A 20,414-nucleotide genomic window follows, 5' to 3' on the forward strand; every position below is an offset into this window, starting at 1 on the left:
TCGGCCGCCACGGCCCCGCGCTCTCCCCTGGGCCCCGGCGGGACACGTCGCCTCTCCCGCCCTGCCCGCCATTTCCCTCCCGCGGGGACGGCGAGCCCGGGGAAAGCGTACACTGTGCCCATAGCAACCCTGCTGCGGTGTCGGGCGAGGAGAGAGGGAGGAGGAGAAGGAGGAGGAGGAGGCGGCGGCTGCGGCCAGTGAGGCAGCTCCCGGCGAGTGAGGCAGCTCTCGGCCGGTTCTGCTGTGAGGGGCCGCCACGCCAACGGCTGCTACCGCGCCGCCTCCCCCTCCGGCCGGTGAGACTGGCTCGCCCGCGCTCCTTCTTCCCTCTTTCCCTCCCTGAGCGGGCAGCCCCAGCTGCCTCCCCAAGCACCGCCGTGGCGGCAGCAGGCCGTAGCTGCGCCCCCACAGCGGCGTCTCTCCCGCCTGTGCCGTGAGGGGAAAGCCCCCGCGAGGCGGCAACGCCATGGCGCGGAGCGGGCCGCGGCCGCACTCCTTCAGCTCAGTCTCTCTCGATTTATGCTGTCCCGAAATTCCCAGTCTGTGACATGGGACTCCGCCGGAATCCCCACAAAATACCGACATTGCTCGATATTCGCCAAACATGCGGGGAAAGGGCCTGCGCCTCCCGAGCTGGTGGCGTTCCCCGGCACGGGGCCCAGTAGCGCGGCCTTCGCCCGCAGCGGGACTCGGCTGGGGCTGGCAGCCTCCCCGCGTCCCCTTCAGCTGCTGCCAAGACGCGCTGCACGGGATCGGGGTTTTCTTCGTATTACAGAAACACAGGGAAACCTAAAATTACGTCTTTCCCCCATTCTGAGCCATGTTTTTCTTCACTTAATTTCTTTAATGGATTTTGGGCAGGTACTCATCTCAAAATGCTTACTTAATTCTTTCTGTAGAGGAATTTTCTCTTAGAATGTCCGATGAGCATTTGATAACAGTTTCAATGAAAAAAATGCATTAAAATTATGGACACTGTCCTTCACTTTCAGAATCAACATACTTTGTACAGAATTGATGTTAACAGCTGTTTACTGAACTTCAGTCCCAGGCGAGCTGCCTTTGGCTGGTCCGTGGTGGAGAGAAGCCATGAAGCAGCACTTGGCATCGATCTCCGTGCAGTTGTAGGTCTCCAGAGGGAGAAGGGAGACAAAATTCACTCTGCTGGTGGGCCTTATTGATTGCTTTTCTTCTGGGGAAAGAAAGAAAAAAAAAAAAAGAAAAAAAAAGATAGCCTTGAACTTGCTGCACTGGAACATTGTGTTAAACACATGAGTACTTTGGCAAGTAGCGTAATTGGCCCAATCTTCCTCTGATGTAAGTCTGTATAATTGTGCTGAAGTCTGTAAGCCTCACTTGGCATAATGAGAAATGGCTCCCTTGTGAGAAAATTATTTCCTGGTGATACTGTCTCTTTAAAAAAAACAAAGCACAAAACATAATTAAATATTCTTTGGAAACATGAACTAGATAACCTCCTGAGGTCCCTTCCAACCTGAATTATCCTGTGTTTCTACACTGCTGCTGTTTGTTCATACAGTATTTTGCATGATGGAGCCCCGGCTCCTAACCGAAGCCGCTTTGTGCAGAGCAGCAATACAGCCTGCTGAGCTGGGGAGGTGGAAGTGGAGTGAAACAGCCATAAGACCAAGTGGTGTGTTAGAGCATAGAGTGTGTTACTCTCAGCCTGGATTATTGAAACAGCTTCAGCTCTCGTTTCCTCTCTGTGGCAACCCCAGATCTGCTTAGGCATTACTATCACACTACAGATTACATGAAAATAGGCACTGGTAAACTGCAAAGGCTGGTTTTAATTACATTTGGTGCTTTTTTACATATATCACAAACATGTTCATGCAATATCTCATTTATATCCTTTAATATTTTTAATCTCAAATTGCATAACAATTTTTACTACTTCTACCGTTTCTGCTCCACAGGTGGAGAAGCTGAGGCACTAATACCTTAAGACCTACATTTTCATGCTTGACTGCTTTGACTTGCAAAACAGCAGCCCACCTCTTCAAGATTTCTAACAGCGTGAAATCTTATGAAACAGTGTTAGTGCGTTTTGGTACTGGAATGATGACTACTCTAGAAGGTGATTACTAATTGTTTTAAGTTCTTCTTATGCTTGGCTATCTGAAGTTAGCCTCCTCAGCCATTAGATCTACTTACATATTTCTGTTTACAAGTTTTGGCAAGATACTAAGATGTTGCGGGAGGGGGTTGGGTATGTAACTCCCATTGTTTCCAGTCCAGTAGTTAATCGGTGGAAAGGCCTGAAGGAGAACACAGGTTATTTGATCCCGTGGCCTGGTGATTGATTTTTTTTTTTTTGACCCTACTACTTCTACATTTAGAGTTTGATTCTGTGCCAGTGAAAATATTACTGACTTTGGTAGGAGCAAACCATCAGGCTGCTAACAGCGAGCTGTGACAGAGCAATGCCATCATTCTAGAGAGAGAACAACACGGGATGATTAACACGTTGTATAAAGAACTGCTTTTCTACAGCAGCTTTAATTTTGACATCAGCTTGCCCTGAAACCGATCTGTGTAGCTCAGTCAAGAGCAATTTCATGGTATGATCACCTGGTTAAGGCTCTGGTGCCCTTCAGTTGTGGTAGTCAGTGCTGTGCCAAGTCCTTAGGTGACAGTGGCAGGAGCATGGCCATGTGGAGCACCTGGGAAATGATGGCTGAGTGCTTGTTTTCCCAAGTGAGAAGCCTCACTAGTGTTGTACTTGAAAAAGTGATTAATGAAAGAGTTTGTGATGCCTGTGGTTTCAGAAGAGAGCCGATGTTGGGGTGAACCTGCTCCAACATTTCATACATAGATGAGTACCTCTGCTTCCTGCTGTTGCTGTGCATCTTGTCATCTTTCTTTTGGATCTTGCTCTTCTGTGCCCTTTTCTGGGGCACTGGATGGGGCATGGCTGTCTCAGCTTTTTGCATATTGCTCTGTTTCTGACAAACAGAAGAAGTGACTTAGAATTCCTGCTGATACAAATCTCAATCTCATAGGTTACTCCGAACATTTTGGTTTGTTCCTGTGAAGCTGGCACCTGATGTTTCTTTGATTAATCACTTCTTTCCTATCTCTTAAATGCTACTCAACTGACTAATGCCCTTTTATTATTCTTCACTAGCTGTCAAGAAGAAGCAAAATTATGCTAGTGTACATGAGGCAGTGAAAGCTGGTGATGTAGAACAGCTTGCGGCAATGATAAAAAGTGGAGCTGGTATTAATGAAGTGGATTTAGTCCACAAATTCACACCGTTGCACTGTGCTGCACACTCTGGAAGTCTGGAGGTAAAACATGATAGTCTTCATAGGTTAATGCTTTCCTTCTTTGGGAGAGGCCGGACACAAAATTGCTAGCTTTGATCAAGCTAAATCAATAATCTCTGCCTGTTTTTCTCATTAAATATATTCACCAAGAGCAGAAGTACAGGATTTTAGGTTTTCATTTTGCGTTTCTGAAGCCCCAGGCAGGTTATATAGTCAACGTTGCCAGATTTTATAAAATCAGTGATTTTCTTACTCTGAGCAAAGTGTGTCCTGTGGTCTGCCGTTCAGACTCATGACCTTCTTTTGTCCCTATTGTGTTTTTCCCTTCTCTTGAGACACCTAGAAAATCCTGTAAGATGTTTAAAATGTTCTGCAGGTAATTGAAGCAGGTGAGAAGTGACATGAAAACATGTCCATTCTGTTTACCAATATCCTGTCCCATACCTCGTTCTCGATAGAAATAATACTAATACATTTTTTTTAATAAATAAAACTGTTGAATATTGATGGAGCAATCAGCAAGTGCTTGCATGAATGTTTTGAACTTCCAGGAGGACTGAGCTGCTGCATTCAGCACAACATTCACCTTCTGGTTGCAGCCTCCTTGTACAATCTTTACAGCAATCTAACCTTGAAGCAACAAGGCCATGAATAACTGTATAAAAATTCACATCCCAAAGGAAAGAATGTAAAGTTCTTGCTAAACTCAAGAAATAATAAGTGCAGTGCTGTTACTGGAATGTACAGAAACTGTCAAGAAAATGCTGATCATGTTTGTCAACCGTAAAAACAGATTGCTTACCCACCCTTTTCTGCCTTTATAAATTCTGCCATTTTTCATTTTACTCTCCTACTTTATGATGATCAATGTATTAGACTTTATTGAATTATCTGTCATCTATTTGTTGCTAAGTTCCATCATGGAAACAGTGGAGGAACCAGAGCTGTAGGCTGGCCTAAAAGAAGATAATAAATCATAATAATATATAATAAAAAGTTTTAACTGGTCCTCTGTTTTTGAATAGTCCATAAAGCTTTCCATTGCAATAATATCTGCTGGAAAAAAGGTGAATAAGCAAAACTAAGCTGTGGAAGGATGAGAAGAGAGATGGGATTGCATGCACCTAAGGAGCCTAATAAATTAAATGAGGCTTTAAATTTGGCTCGTGGTATTTTTCCTGCCAGTAATTTTAGCTGGAATTCAGGAGAGCATGTTTACATTGTTTTTTCCAGTGCTTTTACCTCGTGCCATGTGAATATTCTCACAGATTACATTTTAAATCTGGAAGAGTAACATTAAGAAGCCATGCTGTAAAATCAGTGCTAGGGTCTGAATTAGTAGGTTTTTTGCACATTTTGTACCCTTGGGTGAAACTTGGAAAGAAAAACTTGCCTGTAATTTCCTGATGCACAAATATCTGGCCAGGGCATGCTGTGGGGCGTCATATTGCCATAATGAAGTATTCCAGTACGGTTTTGAAATGTAACGTCAACTGATAGATTATAGTTAAAATGTGTCTCAGATACATGGTAAGAATAGTTAAATAAAAAATGTTGATTTTGGTCGAGCAGTGCCTTCACTGGTTGCTCTGGCACGGAGCTGATACAACACACGTCACTGTCGGAGGCTGGACGGCAGCTCACCTGGCAGCTATCCGAGGTCAGGATGCTTGCATGCAGGTAGGTGTAAATACTCACTCCCTAACGAAAGTAAGTAGGGGAGACCTTCCGTTTGGGCAAGTTCATTATGAAGATCAGCTGAGAGAGCTCTTAATGGAGCTATGAGTATCTCAATGTCTTTATGACTGTAATCAAGTCACTCTTGTTAAAACCGGTGCACTCATTTGTGCTATCTGTGCAAACATTGAGTTTGTGTATTGTCAGGGCCTTGAGGTCAGCCCACAGTTATCCTGCTGATCATGTCCAGTGATCCTGCCAGGCGAAGTTTGCTTTTTCACCTTTTGAACTGAACTTCCACTTTGCTTTTCTTTCAGGCTTTGTTAATAAATGGAGCAAACGCAGAGGCTCAGGATGATCGTGGGTGCACGCCATCGCACTTAGCTGCAGCCCATGGGCAGTCTTACACCTTGCAAACCATACTGCGAAGTGGAGCGGTGAGAGACTTTTACCCGTGGTCTCCTAGCGCAGAGCCAAAGTCTGGTATTTTTTTCCAAAGAAAACTCTCCCTAGCTTAAACTGAGATTTAGAACTGTAGATTAATTACTGTTGGTGAATTTATTTTTAAGGTAAATTTCCATTTTTTTATTCTAAGATATATTAGGGAAATGATCCAAAAATCTAGAGAGAATCAATGATGTGAGTAAACCACATTCCACTGAGGATGTCATTAAATGAAGATCATTGCTGTGGTGGTTGTGATTCTTTCCAATTGTACAAATCTTCTATAGTAAAGGAAACATAAACTTAAAAAAAAAATAATCCAGATGCATATTTAAAGAATAATGACCAATGCAGTGATAGAAGTATGTCTAAAAATGCACCTTTTATATGTGCATTATTTAAATAAAGCCAAGAACCTGTGAAAAGCACCTGTCTTGGAATGGGAACTGCATACAAGGCATGAACTTTGAAAAAAATTATTTGATTTGATTTAAATAATTTAACACAATGAACAGCTGATGCCTATTTATACAATTTATCTTGTGTCTAAGATTCATAAATGAATGAATTAACCTGCTGCTTTTGTTTTAGAATGTAAATGTTTCAGACAGGAACGACTGGAAGCCTGTTCATTATGCTGCTTTTCATGGTCGCTTGGGGTGTTTGCAGCTTCTTGTTAGATGGGGAGCGTGTATAGATGATGTGGATAACAATGGAAACCTTCCAGGTATATCAGGATAAATCATACCTTTTTTAACCTTTGGTTTACAGTTGTGTTATGTGATTATTGTAGCAAATTATAAGTAATGCACGCCAGCAGCATTTGCTATTTGATTCCATGCAATCAACACAGTTATTCCATTTTTATAATGACGGGGGGATTTATAAAATCCAAAGTATTTGTCTGTCGGTGACACTATCCTATTCATCTCCTGCTGCTGCTGGCAAGGGCCAGAGCTCACGGGTGCTGGAACAGGGAGCAGGCTGAGCCTGGTTGAGCACGCTGTGTAGGTAGGCAGCATCTCCTACACTGTGATGGAGCGCAGGTGGCAGCGGAGATCACAGGAGGAGGAGGGTAGGTGGAGCAGGATGCAGTTTCAGCTGCTATATGCTCCTTTCTGAATTTGTGCCAGGCTTTAATAGCTGTGCCAGCGTGATCAGATTCTGACATGTTCATATGCAGGTTTTTGTATTCCACTGTTTCTTAACGGATTGGGTAAAACCATTGTTCTCATTTACCTGTGATTTCTTCATCTTGATTTCTGGAATACTGGTATTTCTGTGTTATCTGTAATCTGTACTCTTTTCATAATCATGTGCATAATCACTTTAGCATAAAAATGGGCAGTGTTTATTCCTGCGGCGTCCCTTTGCCTACCACACCACTGCCTCAGTATCCTCTCTTACATTCACAAGCTCAACGGTGTTGTTAATACCCTGTGTTCTTGTTGCATCCTTTCCCTTTTAGTATTTTCCTTCTTACAGTTTGTCACATTATTCGTTCCAAATAGCATATTTTTTCTCTACAAGTTGTTCAGAGTTTTTTTAAATCCCTTCTTAAGTTTTTTTACCCTCTGTTAAGCACCACTTATCTAGTAAACTGCTATCTATGTTCTGTTTTGCAAACCTGGCTCTTGTTAAAGGATGTGAGGCTCTTGCATCCCAGCAGGACATCTGGTGTATTAGCAATAAGCGGTCACAATGGTAGGCACCCTGGCGGCACTGTGGACAGTGGCTTTATTTGCATTTGGGAACACTTCCCTGATAACAGACCGTTATGGAGAGGTGGCAAATGCCAACACAGTTCTACTTAAATGCTCTGTATAAACTGGTTAGCAGAAAATCGGTTTTGCTCTTATTTTGACATCTACAGAAGTCAATCCTCTAGCCTTTGTTCTGTTTCATTTGATGATATTATCATCCAAAGGCAAGAAAATGCTTTGGAACACTGCTAGTAAAAGATTAATAAAGAGATGTGATGTACCGACCAGCTTTTCCTCAGCTTCTGAAACAGCAAAGTGAACTTAAATCATCTTTACATATTACAGCTTCAAGATTAGCTGCTAGAGTACTGGGCCTATAACAAAGAGTGCTCTAATTTTTCCTAAGAGTATACTGAAAGAAATTTCCTGAGGTTGCGATGTCATACACATAAAATGTGGCCGCACCTTTTGCATGTGTGTGTTATAGTAGAAGCTTTAATTACCTATAGCATGCTAATTTTTTGGAAGAACTGTGGCTCATTCAATGTACAGAATGGGCTATGCTCATTAATTCAGCATTTTGTTTTCTCTCTGTATTTGGTTTTTGGTCATATCCATGTTTCATTTATTGCTCACTAGTTAAACCTGTTCTAAATATAATATTAATTTAATTATAGCGCAACATCTGAATTTTTCACAGACACGTTTTTTTCACTCACCACTTTGAGAAGAGTGAATAGTGTTAGCCTGATTTCATAAAAGGCGAGATGAAACACAGAGAAGTTGGGATACCAACACCAACTACCTACTCCCTATTTGTGATGTCTGAGGCAAGGCTTTTCAAAGTTCTCGGCACTAAGCTGCATATTTTGTGTTGACATCACAGTACCCTTTGGCTTTAGTCTCAGCTGCAAGTGCTCAGCATGCCTGAGGATGGTATGGCACAGTTATATGTTGGGCACTAGCTACTAAAACCCACACAGGTTAAAAGCCACCTATGAAAAGTTCTTTTATGTGTCTTTCACAGCATCCCACTGAAACTGTGCAAAAAGACATGGATGGAATACAACTCTTCAATCTATTTTCCCCTTGCCATCTTTGCAGAAAACGTTGAGCTTTTCTGACAGCTTTTGGCACAGGACAGACATCTGATTAGGAAAAAAAAAAAAAGTTTCATCCCAAAAGGTGAAGTTTTATCCCTGAGATTTTAGGTATCTGAAAGTGGATTCATAAGGGTTGAGTCTGTTTTTCACCAGCTGACTAGTAGTCAGTACTTACCTTTAACAAGGTAGCTCTTCCTTTCACTTCTCCCTCAGTAACTAAATGAATAAAATTAAGACAATGGGAAAAACTGCCCTGATTTCAGTGAAGCTCAGGTTTTGTTGTGTTAAATTTTAGCAATCATCTGTACCTAAGTATTGTCATCTTGCTCTAAAACCAATATCCATCACCTTTTAGAGCAATTACGCTCTGGAAATCTGTGGGTGGTTTGAAATAGAGAACTTGAACATGGCAAAAATTAACTTAAGCAACATGTTTGGTTTTGGTCCTGGGTACGTTGTTTATTAACTGTGAAGACAATGAGATTCTTACCTGGAGACAAACTAATCCTTTTGCCTGTAGAACGAACATCAGCCAGCTTTTACAGAGCATTTTCATGGAGTCATAACACATAATAAGCATTAATTTGGCAATTTCTTCCCATTAATGGGACTGGAGAATACTACTAATTTCAAAATAATGAGCATGTGTTTTGTACCTCTTACTTTGTTATAGGCCCAGTAGTCTGGTAGTATTAAATAACTAAACCTCAGCATAGCCTAAAGGACAGGGGATGAAACACTTGACCCCCGCAGGGAAGCAGTCACTGCCATGGTGAGGTGGAGCAGCAACTGTCTACAACAGTTGAAGGAAAGAAAAGTATGACAGAAGTGCTGTGAATAGAAGCCTCTGTCATGGGATGTACCTTCAAATACTTTACCCAGTAAAGCCATCATTTTATACGTGGGGTAACTGAGATGCAGAGGTGTGATGAAACTTGTCTGTGGTGGCACAGTAGAGGTGGGACAGAAGCAGAAATGACCTTAACTCCTAATCAAGGACACCCCTTGCTGCCCCTCTGTAATGAGTATCCATAGGACAGCGAAGTCAGCTGCCAAGGAGCGAGATTTGTGTTTGTGGAGAAGATGACACCCCAGTAGCACACTCTCCTAGGTCTCTTGGCAGTGTTGTGTTGTCTCCAGCAATCAGATCTGCCAGGGAAGCTTTGCAGAGCCTTTCCTTGACTCTTGTATCTCCGTGGGTAGGAGCTGAGCATCCCCTATCCAACTGAGGCTGCTCCCGCTTGTGCCATGTTGGATGGCTCTAGTGCTGGTAGACAAGCTAGATCTAATTAGTGGTGAGAACACTGCTTTCTTGGTGGGCAGCAGTGCTCTGCTCTAACACACTTCATTTTCACCTTGTTTTATAGCTCATCTGGCAGCAAGGGAAGGACACTTGCATTGCTTTAAGTTCTTGGTCAGTAAAATGGCCACTGCCATGCACACACTGAAAGCCAGAAACGACCAAGGAGAAACTCCAAGGGACTTGGCTGAACGGTTCTATAAAGATAATATTCTGCAATATATTGACAGTGTTGAAAAAGAGGAGGAACGTCCAGAGACACAGGAAGGTGAGTGTGGATCAAGTTACTGTTAAAATAGGCATTGTAATTCTATAGAAATGCTTAATTCTGAAAAATTGTATGAGCACAAGTATAACATATAAGGAAAAGCTGTTCCTTTCAATACTTCTGATACTTACTGGTAGCTAAGACTGGGATGCTCAGTGTGGTTTTATAAATGTCTTAGATTTATCCATTATTGAAATAAAATACATCACACTATGTTGCACTATCAATACCAAGTTATCCGTGTTCTTAGACTCCAGTAGACATCCAGACAAGCTGTATAATTTTCATGAGTTTTCAGCTTTGCTTGCTCAGAATCCCTTACTTGCATTGAATACCAACTTAGCCTGGAAAAATCCCATCGAAATTAAGGTTACTTGCTAACCAGCAATACTACTGCGGTCAGAACAGCCAAAGGATGTGGCAAGGTCTGTGAGGAGAACCTTCAGCAGAGCAAGGGTATGAAAACTGCACTTTCAGTTCTCTACTTTTTCCAGGCACTTACTGTCCTTGTCTGATAGTCTTTCATCATTATACATATGTCAGTACTCCCTGTTTGTAAAAAATAACTAGAAAAATTGAATTGTCTCTTTGGGTGTAGTTTTTAAACAAGAAGTAAGATAGTTTATATATTTGGTTAGACTATGAAATCCGAAATAGGCAAATTACTCCAGTTAGCACTAGTAATACAACATCGACCATGAAACAAAGGTATACTTGTTGTTTCAGGTTTATGAAATTAATGTCTTAACTGTATAAGATGCCTGTAGCCATAACCAAGACATGTTTAATCAAGTCTATGATGAACAGTGCTAGTTATGCAGCTGCATTATAACTGATTAAGGGTACATTAACCTGGCTAACTACAGCTATGAAGTGCCTGTGCATAAGTTCCTGTGAGAGAGGTGAGCAGTGAGAGACAAATATGAGCATATTTAGTGGAATTACTGGCATCTGTTTGGAAACATGTGCATTTCATTTTCAGTTTTAGCCTTTCCAGCCCATGGTGCTGCTTTCAGAGGGGACTTGTTAGTGCTTAGAAGATTAGTGAGAAGTGGAGTAATCAATGTAAATGAGCGGGATGATAAGGGATCCACTCTCATGCACAAAGGTCAGTAATTATGATCTGTGTTTCAGCTCATTACTATTTGTTGCTGACTTGTTTACTTAGTTTTTCAAGTGGCTGCTCATCAGATAAACTTCATGAAAAATAGCATATCATTTCCTGAGGGCTCGAAAGGGCAACTCTGAAAAACATATTTTGTGACGTATGAGTGTGTAGGTGTCACTTTAAAAACAAAATAACCAAGCTGAAATCAAGAAAGAAGAGTTTATATTAAAGACAAAACATCATCTAAACTGAAAACTAAATAGTTGTTTTTATCAGGCAAGACATGACTTTTAGAAACATTGGCAAGCTAGATATAAGAATGATCTGTATTGTGTCCTGGGCCTTTATTTACTGAACATAGCGGTACTTTGGAGATGTGTTGTAACAACCACAACAAAGTCATCTGATAGTACGCTGTGAAGGAGAGTAAACTGCTGGTATCTAACATCTTGATATGTAGTGAAGTGCTAGCGTTACAGAAAAATGGTCCTTTTGTGTTTGAGGGTTTCATATTAATGTCTGACAGAACAGGAGAGGAAAGAAAGAGGGAGGTATTCTTGTAATATGCTTCTAACACACTTTCCCACATTTCTTTTTAAATAGATATAAATGGTAGAATTTTTAAAAACATAATTAAAGTTGTCATTATGAAAATTGATATATATTGATTTTAAAACTGCTTTCTACATTCTGTCCCACCCTCTTTTCTTGAAATGGTGCTAACCTACAATTGTTTTATCCCCCATCTTTAAATGCAATGTTGGTGTTATGGGGAAATACTGTGTCTGATTGTAATTTCATCTCCTTATCTCCATAAGAAAACAAATATGCCAAACATCCAAAGGGAGTGCTGTCAAGAAATTGATTTATTCTTCCTTGAGAAAAAGAGCTTGCAAGTTTCAGCTAGACATGCCAAATACCATCTTCCATATGTGGGACATCGTTCCTGGCACCACGTGGTATGAGTAGTAGCCATGCCAGATTAAATGACGGGGCAAAGCTGTTGTGTTGGGCTGCAGCTGATAAGTGTCACCTTGAGTGTCTGGCCCAGGAAATGATGTACCTGTAGCTCCAGCACAAAGTCCTGGCTTCTGTCCTTCTCCATGAGACAGCACCACACACCACAGACTGGGGCAACCAGCAGTGTCTGATGTATGGGAGCCCAGAGTTGGAGAGAGGTGACACTACTTTGCTGCAAATCTATGACATACAGGCCTCACTGCAGCATTATTTGTGTTTCTCATGCTCAGCACGTGAGACTGGGCAAGTTTAGATTAACTCGTGTCCTGGAAGAGTTGCCAATAAATTTCTGGAACTAGGAAGAGACACAAAACCACATTGCAAGATCTTCCCCACAATTGCAGGTACCCATGTGACTTGAGCATCTTGAAATACAGGCTTCTGTTGAAATAGTATCTGCCCTATGGTGTGTTAGTGAACCCAACCTCTGGCACATCAAATAATGACAAGACATTTGAAACACTTCAGTTGTATATAACTGACTTATGTGCATCTTCCTTCCCTCAGCTGCTGGACAGGGGCATACCCATTGCTTACAGTGGCTGATTGAAATGGGAGCTGACTGTGACATTACAAATGATGCTGGAGAGACTCCAAAGGATGTAGCCAAGAGGTAGCAGTACATATCCTGTTGCTCTGTCATTTATTTACTTACTATTTATAAACCAATATAATGTCAGCTTTATTGGAATTAATCCTGATTTTCAGTGATGAGCAAGAACAGATCAGGCCCATTAATTCCAGCTCTGAGTGATCACAGAATCACAGAGTAGTTTGGACTGGAAGGGACCTTAAAGATCATCTAGTTCCAACCCCCCCTGCCATGGGCAGGGACACCCTCCACTAGACCAGGTTGCCCAAAGCCCCATCCAACCTGGCCTTGAACACTTCCAGGGATGGAGCATCCACAACTTCTCTGGGCAACCTGTTCCATTGCCTCACCACCCTCACAGGGAAGAATTTCTTCCTAATACCTCATCTAAATCTACCCTCTTTCAGTTAGATCGATAAGAAAAGCTATATTGATAAGTAGATAAGCAAAGCTGTATTGTAGCTATAAAAGGTTTTAATTTTCACTTAATTTAGTATTTTTTTGGAAGGTCAGGCATAAAAGATAAAAATTAGCTGATCTGCAGAAGGAAAGTTGTGAGCCAGTATGCTCCAGCCCTACAAAATAGATGAGAACTAGCGAAGGCCAGCTGATTTTTGCATTAATAAAAATAATACAGTTTCTGATGAGATACAATTAAGAAATCCTGCAAAGGAAAAGATAACTCTGACGTGGGAATCATTGGCATAAGATTTCATTAAGGCAGATGCCATCAGAATACTACAAAAGCAGATTAGCTGCTTATAGTTTGTGTACCAGTGCTCCTGAAACCCCCTCCGATAAATGGGAGCATGAAGAGTTTCAGAGAGTTTCTATGACATGCAGGGAGCGTGGCTGCATTTTTCTGATGATGGGGTTATTTCAGTGTAGGTTAACTGTTCTTTGTGCAGATTTGCCCAACTGGCAGCTGTGGAACTTTTGACACAAAGAACTGGAGACAGTAACTCTAGTGATGAAGAACTAGATGCAAACAACATAAAGTTTTTTGAAAGACATAGTGTGGAAGGAAGTACAGATAGCAAAGAAGATTTAACCCTGGATAAAGCAGAGAAAAGGAACGCACGCAGTAAGCACTGTCTTTCCATCATTCCTTATTTGAAAAAGTTGGTCTCCAGGCATTATAGTCCTAGTTGCACAGTTCCTGCCAACTGCTGTGACTTTTTTGTTGTAAGATGAGATAGTTGGCAGGATTATCTGTACCACTGAGCATTCAAACAAATTGTGGAAAATGAGAAAGCATAGTAGAGGGCAATCAGAACATAATTGTTACACTGTTTTAATCCATGTCGGTGAAATCATATTGGATAGCTACTTGTTTTTGAAATCTGTCTGCTGTGTGGGTGTTGGGTGTAGCTCAGTATTTGCTGAGCAGTGTGATTTCTGCTCTGTGTTTTTGAGACTGTTTTCCAGACTACTGGATTTGTAGCATGACTGTCTTCTCCATGCATTTTATCTACCTGGAGGACTCTATATTACAGTAAGGGCCTATCGCAAGATTCAAGAACTTCAGCAACTTCTAGAAATTGCCTACAGCAACTACAGACAGCTGGGAGGAATAACTGAAGAGGAGAAGAAGATTAAAAAAGAGGAAAGAGAGGTTGAGAAGTAAGGTTAACTTGCCCTGCTAATATTTAACTCTGTGAGGCCCTTTTTAAAGCCTTCTTTAAGTCTAACTTACACTCAAGTTATTTTGGCCATTCTGTTCTTTCCACTGACCAAATTTAACCAGGCCAAAAAAAAATGGACTGCAGCAGTTTGTCTGACCATTTCTAGACTTCTGCCATCAGGATCAGCCCCACTGCACAACACAGGTCTTTGATGGGTCCACACTTCTTGTGCAAGATTATCTGTTTGGCCTCGAGGTTTTCCTGCAGTATATGTGCAGTAGGTCTGATAAGTCCTGGCTTTTTTGTTTGCATTGAAGATGCCAAATACATGTATGGACTTCAATAAATCTGAAAAAATGCATTAGTCTTAGCATGGCTTGGATGGAAGTGCATGTACAGCAGAAATTTTTCAATGACCTGCTACATTTCTGTGTCAAGGGCAATATATTTCTATGCTCAAGAAAGCATTAGCTCACATCCAAACCACAGAAGAAAGAAATCTCAGCAAACCTGCCCTTGCATACAAAGCATTTTTCATAATGTCTGTCTAATTCTCAGGGTCTCCATTAAATGAAAAGGTTCTGTTAGACTGGTCGGTGATTTGATGGGCAGACTGTCTAAATTTCAAAGAAAAGCCCTTCTGTCTGTCAAAGATTTAGAGCTTAAACAATAATGCAGCCTCCAAAAGACAGTCTTGTCTCCACCTCTACCTGTCAAAGATTTGGCTACCCACTGTTCTCAGATAACCATGTCCATTATGTGTTTGGGCCACCCCAAACCACTGCCTTTGCTTGGTTACTGAGAGGAGACTGTATCCAGAGGGCTTGTGTGCCATCAAGAGGACAGCAGACTTACCCGTCTGTGTAGATCTGGAGCAGGTAATAGGTGTTGCAGACTGGAATTAAGTAGTTCGTTTTACAACCTTATATGAACCAAGAAACTGAGGTCAGGATTTCTTTTGGTTCCAGATCACCCTTTGACTCAGCTCAGGCTGAAAGTCCATCTTCCTTAACTTGATATATCTGCATCCGAGTTAGTTACCTTCAGCTCCTTTTTAGACTTCTTGGAGAGATGTAGGCACTTTCAGGGCATAATGAGACATGTACTTCAGGATGAGATTCATCACTTCTAGGAGTGTCTCTCCTGGCTTTAAAGGAGGAGTGTGACCAGCTCAGATGTTGATGCCTGCACTGGAAGGTCAGAGCAATCTGTTTGCAATGGTGGAAAACTCACTGTTAACTAATGGCAGAAATTAGAGTTCCTTTTGGACAGAGCAGCTACTCAAAAGCTAGCAGTGTCTATTAGAGGGCTCTGATAAGGCTCTTTGAGGGATTTTTGCTTTCTGTGGCATGTGTGGCTAAATTAGAAAAATTGTGAGGATTTCTGAAGGGTTTATCTCATCAGTGGAGGCCAGAGAGCATCCCCAGCTCCACACTGGCCTTTTGACATGGAAATACCACTTCTCAGCATACCTCCCCGCCCTTCTCAGGGTACCTACCTGTGGATAAACTCTAAAAGATGCCTGTATCATATGCCAGAAAACCTCGTTATTTTAAAATATTGAATGACAATAGCATTTTGCTAGATGAAAAGCAGGAGTTGCCACTTGGGAAGGCTACTGTAGCAGATTTTGAAGATTCATGCTTTAGTCCATGTTTTCTGGCTGTAAGAGGCCTGTTGTGAATCCAGGCTGCATTGCATGGAAACAATTGCCACCATGTGTGTGCCACACAGTTTTAGAGCTGCGTCTCATTGATCTGAAGCATGCAAGAAGTCACCCTGCGCCCCCCCGCACTGATTTCCCAGCATAAGCACAGGCTGTTCTTAGAGTGTCAGTAAGGTTGATACAGCCTGGTAGCTTTGGGCTGCATGAGTCAGGAATACTTCAGTCCGGGAAATGCGGTTTGCTTTTGCTGAGAGCTTTCCTGCCATGCTGTTTGAATCCACAGGGCAGACATCTCCCTTTTCCTTTTACCAGTCTTCCATCTTTGTATCTGTGCTAATTCATCCTGATACAGAGGAGAGCCAGCTCAACTCCAGATGACTCAGTTGCTGAGGTCAATTGCTCTTATAATAAGAATATATGTGAATTATGTCTCAGCTAACCAGTTCCAGGAATCTCAATTAATTTAGGAGCTGTTGTGGGTGTGACCAATGAGATCTTGTGCAACTGTATATCAGCCAGGGCTTCAGTTTCCCTTTAGTAAGCGTCATGCAGGCTGTCATTTGAGTGTTCCTCATCTGTGGCTAAGCCAATCAATAGGAAGGATGTAGAGGCACCAGACATCATAAATTAAATAGCTGCCTCTGACCCCTCCAGTTATATGGTTTTTCTCTGTTTCATACTAACCTTTTTGCTCCTTGGGCACTTCTCCATCTTCCGCAGCTGGAGATGGACCTGGGTTACAGCCTACCGCCTGGCTCAGTGTGTGGGAAGACATCTCCATCTGGTGGTCAGATGGCGCTGAGCACAGCTGACAGCAAAGAAGGAAAACCAGCTCTTTAGAGCTGTTGCAGTCTTGAGCCAGGAGCACACTGTAGCTCATACCAGCCCAGTTGCAGTGCTTTCTGCTGTGGCCAGCCTGTTCCTTAGCAAAGGCACAGGATTGCGTGGAGCGGCCAGGGCAGGTTTGGATGTGCTTCACACTCTGCTTGTCTCCCTTGTTTTTGGCAGGGCCATGAGGGAGCTGGAGGCCCAGCTGGAATATGAGCGAGTCAGGCGGGAGAAGCTGGAGAGCCAGCTGGATGACTACCGTGCTGAGATAAGCCACCTTAGAGAGAGCCTGGAGAAAACCCGCGCCCCCCCTGCTCTCCCCGTGGTGAGTGCCACATGAACTCCCTCCATGCACAGGACAGAGGCTACTGCCTGTTGCTTGTGCACAGTCGTTCTCACTAAGATTCCCAGGCATGGTGCTAGGAAATACTGGAGTAAATGTGCTAGCAGCTTTTAGCTTGGGACACTGAAACGAGCAGTAGCATTTGTTGCATCCTGACAGTGTCTCTGCTGTGAAAGGATACCAGTTTCTCTTTGTACCCTGGCAGAGAAGCACTGATATTCTTCATATTAACAGAAGGGAGTGGACTGATCCATGAGTACTTCCATGCAGTGACTGACAGTTCATCTTGGCTGGTACCTGGTATCTGAGACTGGACTGGTACTTCAGGAGAGGTGTTGTCATGACCTAAAGGGTTACCTGGCCTGCAGGTGTGCAGAGATCACAACCGTGGGTTTTTAGGATTCTGTAATACACAAAGACACAGGGGCTTTTATCCTCTGAATTTCTCTCCTTTATTACAGATCTCCACAAATACCACAAAAATCACCACCAGCAAGTATACTACCACAAAATCACCACTAGCAATTATACCTATAATTAAGTGAAAATATATATATATTTCAAGCTATTACAAAATACTATTAGCAATCAATAATATAGTACCAATCAATAGTATGGTAGCATCAATAGTAAAGCAACAATCAATAGTATAGCAATAACCAAGTAGGTATATACTACACAGGTTACTACCAACTTAGCGTTAGTGAAGCAAGATTATCAACAATATAACAGCTGATATGATAGATTACCTATAGGATATATAATATCGGTATGAAGTGAATTAAGATTTCAGAAGGAGCCAAACCATCCCAGAGGAGAGGACAAACTGAACCCCAAAAGTGGGTCTGGAGAGGGACCAAGAAAATCAGTCTCACTTCAAAGATGATCCGCGTCACAGAGTCTAGAGTTAGCCAAACGTCCCTGGTGAGAGTCCAAGATCTCATAGAAAGTTCGTGTGGAGAATTCAGCCTGTTTAGGAGAGGAAAAGTATGTGCAGCATGGGAAGTTGTCAGAGAGAGGCTCCACTTTGGATTAAAAATTAAGCCCTTTTTATATCATAGAGACCTAAGAGGGTGGAGGACACCATCACTGCAAGCAGCCAATAGATGCTGATGTTTGTATTTCTAATGTTCTACTTTTAACCTGTAACAGCCAATAGATGATGAGGTTTCTATTCTTTCAGCCCATTTTTTATTTTTCCAGACTGTTTTCCACCTTTTCAGACAATAAGTTGCCTTTACAGTCCCTTGTTTTTGTGCTTAGCGGTGGTAGCTCAGGATGCCTCTGGTTTCTAGGTACCACAGCTGTATTTCAAAGAAGCCAGCTGCACTTTTCAAGGATGTTTCTGGTTCCCAGCCTCACAGTTCCCAGACTGGCCGACGTTTTCTCTGTCAGTATTTTTCAGCAGGCAGTTTCTTCTGTTCAGTAATTTTCCTCTTCTAACCAGGCCGCCTTTCTGGCAGCTCACATCAGGTGTCAACCCTAGCTGGCATGGTTTGTAGCAATTGCAGTGAATGGTGCAGTATATTTCTTTTGCTTCAGGACTCTCAGAACTGGTTTGTTTTCCTCCCTTGTACACCAGACTGGGAAGTGAGTTGGTGCAGTACTTAGTACGGTACTGTACTGCTGTGTGCAGTGGCTGATTTCAGTGAGTGTTCTCACGTGTCATCTGCTGTCATCTTAATTATCAAGCCTCCTGACAGCAAAGAAGATGCAGATCTGAACTATCGATTGGCTTAGCAGGCAAAGATAGAAAAACTAGCTTTTTTTAAAAAATGAACTCTTGAGGATAGATCAGAAGTTCGCATGAACTCTGGGCACAAGAGAATTGGCATGCCAGACCTTTCCCTGCCACGTATCTCCCACAAACTGATGTGACAGTCAAGACTCCATTTTTCAGATCTTTGCCAGCCAGTCAGCTGGCAGCCTTGGGTGAGGCATCTAAATTCCTCCTGCTATGGGTCGTGGGAACTGGTGTGCAGTACCATTGCTGGCTCTTCCAAGGGTACAGCCTGTGGAAAAGGCTCATGGCCCTGCCAGCTTGGACTGGTCCTTGCTGTTCTTGGTGCTTTAACTTCCTTCACTGTTGCACTGCCTTGACTGTGTAACTGTTTGTAGGGCCCTGCTATAACCAGGTGAGGACTCTGATCACTGACAATGTAGGTGGCTCGGATTTAGCTCCTTCCTCTGCCTAGAGGAGCTCAGGAGACCCATCTCAGGAGGATGCTCTAGCCAACATGATGTCTGCTTTTCTGAGATGGAGCCATATTCATTCCCCTGATCGCAGCTGTGCACTGTGACCGCTGTAATTCAATATTCACTGGTCCAGAGGGAGTGAGAGAAAACACCTTTATAAGCCGATTATTAGGGCAATCGTGCAGGAGGGGGGGACCTGCCCTGTGCTTCACATGGAACATTTACATATTTCTTGGAGGAGAAATGGGGTTGCTAGATAAAAGGGGTAATGTCACCACCTTCTTCAGCCAGGCTTGAATGAGGCCCAGGTGCTTGGAGCGTCCCTACTAGATAAGGCTCCTTTTCTGAGTGTGAAGGGGAAGAATGCTTGATGGATGCTCTGAGCAGGAAATAAGCATTTAGACCTCAATTTTGTTACCATTTAAGCTGTGTGTGGTTTGGGCATTTCAGACCCCTGGAGAGCAGAGGTGATGCCACCCCTAGGCAGCTGGGAGCAGGAGCTGTGGACTGTGCTGTGCTGCACATCCTTGGAGAAGGACAGAGTCCTTTCCGTCCCAAGAATTTTCATCCTTCTGTTGCCATCGTCTGACCCCAGGCTAACACACCATGGCTGCATGTGCAGCGTGGCTAGGTGGCATTCAATTGCTGCAACTCAAAGCAGCGAGGCCTTCAGGTCACTACGGTCCCTGTGTTGCACACTTGCGCAGGGTGCTAGCTTCACAGCTTACATTCTCACATGCCTGTGTGTACTTGACCAGCACAACGTGGTCTGGCACAACCGCACTGCACAGGTCTTTCCATGTCTCTTCCATCCCCCTTACCCACTTTCTTCCTCCTGCCCCCCTTACAGGACTTCCTGCACCTTTTCTGCCCTCCTAGGCCTTTTTTCCCTTTCTTTTAGCCTGTGCCCACTTTCCCCACCACCATATACAAGCTATGATGCTCCTACAGCCGTTTGCTTCCCACTGTATCCTTGGGACTGGTCTTTTCCATGCTGCTGAGACCCGCAGGCTGGCCAGGTGCCTCCACCTTTGAAAGAAAAGCCACTTTCTACTTCAGCAGCTTGCTTTAAGACATTACTCATTCTACTCCCCTGGCAGGTTTAAAAATCTAGGACAACTATGGCATAGAGTGCTTCATTTCTAGGGTGGAAGAATGGCTATAGTCAGGTTTTTTACCAGCAGCAGTCTGAAAAAGTCTGGTTGGGCATTGGGTTTACTAGCCGGGACTGGTGACAACTTCTATAG

General features: G+C 42.9%; 1 protein-coding gene across 7 annotated transcripts in view; it reads left to right on the forward strand.

Moving 5' to 3' along the window:
• Window positions 1-20,414, forward strand: part of ANKRD42 (ankyrin repeat domain 42) — a 26,517-nt gene continuing 6,103 nt past the window's right edge. The window contains exons 1-12 of one of the 7 annotated variants that reach the window (XM_075742428.1): window positions 1-296; window positions 1,941-2,101; window positions 3,152-3,315; window positions 4,867-4,974; window positions 5,289-5,408; window positions 6,007-6,142; window positions 9,589-9,789; window positions 10,772-10,897; window positions 12,425-12,530; window positions 13,418-13,593; window positions 14,006-14,132; window positions 16,809-16,953. In XM_075742428.1, the coding sequence (XP_075598543.1) occupies window positions 2,083-2,101; window positions 3,152-3,315; window positions 4,867-4,974; window positions 5,289-5,408; window positions 6,007-6,142; window positions 9,589-9,789; window positions 10,772-10,897; window positions 12,425-12,530; window positions 13,418-13,593; window positions 14,006-14,132; window positions 16,809-16,953 (1,428 nt within the window). In that variant the 5' untranslated portion in view covers window positions 1-296; window positions 1,941-2,082. Of the gene's footprint in view, window positions 297-1,940; window positions 2,102-2,247; window positions 3,316-4,866; window positions 4,975-5,288; window positions 5,409-6,006; window positions 6,143-8,894; window positions 9,027-9,588; window positions 9,790-10,771; window positions 10,898-12,424; window positions 12,531-13,417; window positions 13,594-13,990; window positions 14,396-16,808; window positions 16,954-20,414 lie in introns of those variants that run through there. The other 6 variants (XM_075742426.1, XM_075742427.1, XM_075742429.1 and 3 more) reach the window with 6 other exon arrangements.

Source organism: Balearica regulorum, chromosome 1 (genome assembly GCF_011004875.1).
Source record: "Balearica regulorum gibbericeps isolate bBalReg1 chromosome 1, bBalReg1.pri, whole genome shotgun sequence".
Lineage (NCBI taxonomy): Eukaryota > Metazoa > Chordata > Aves > Gruiformes > Gruidae > Balearica > Balearica regulorum.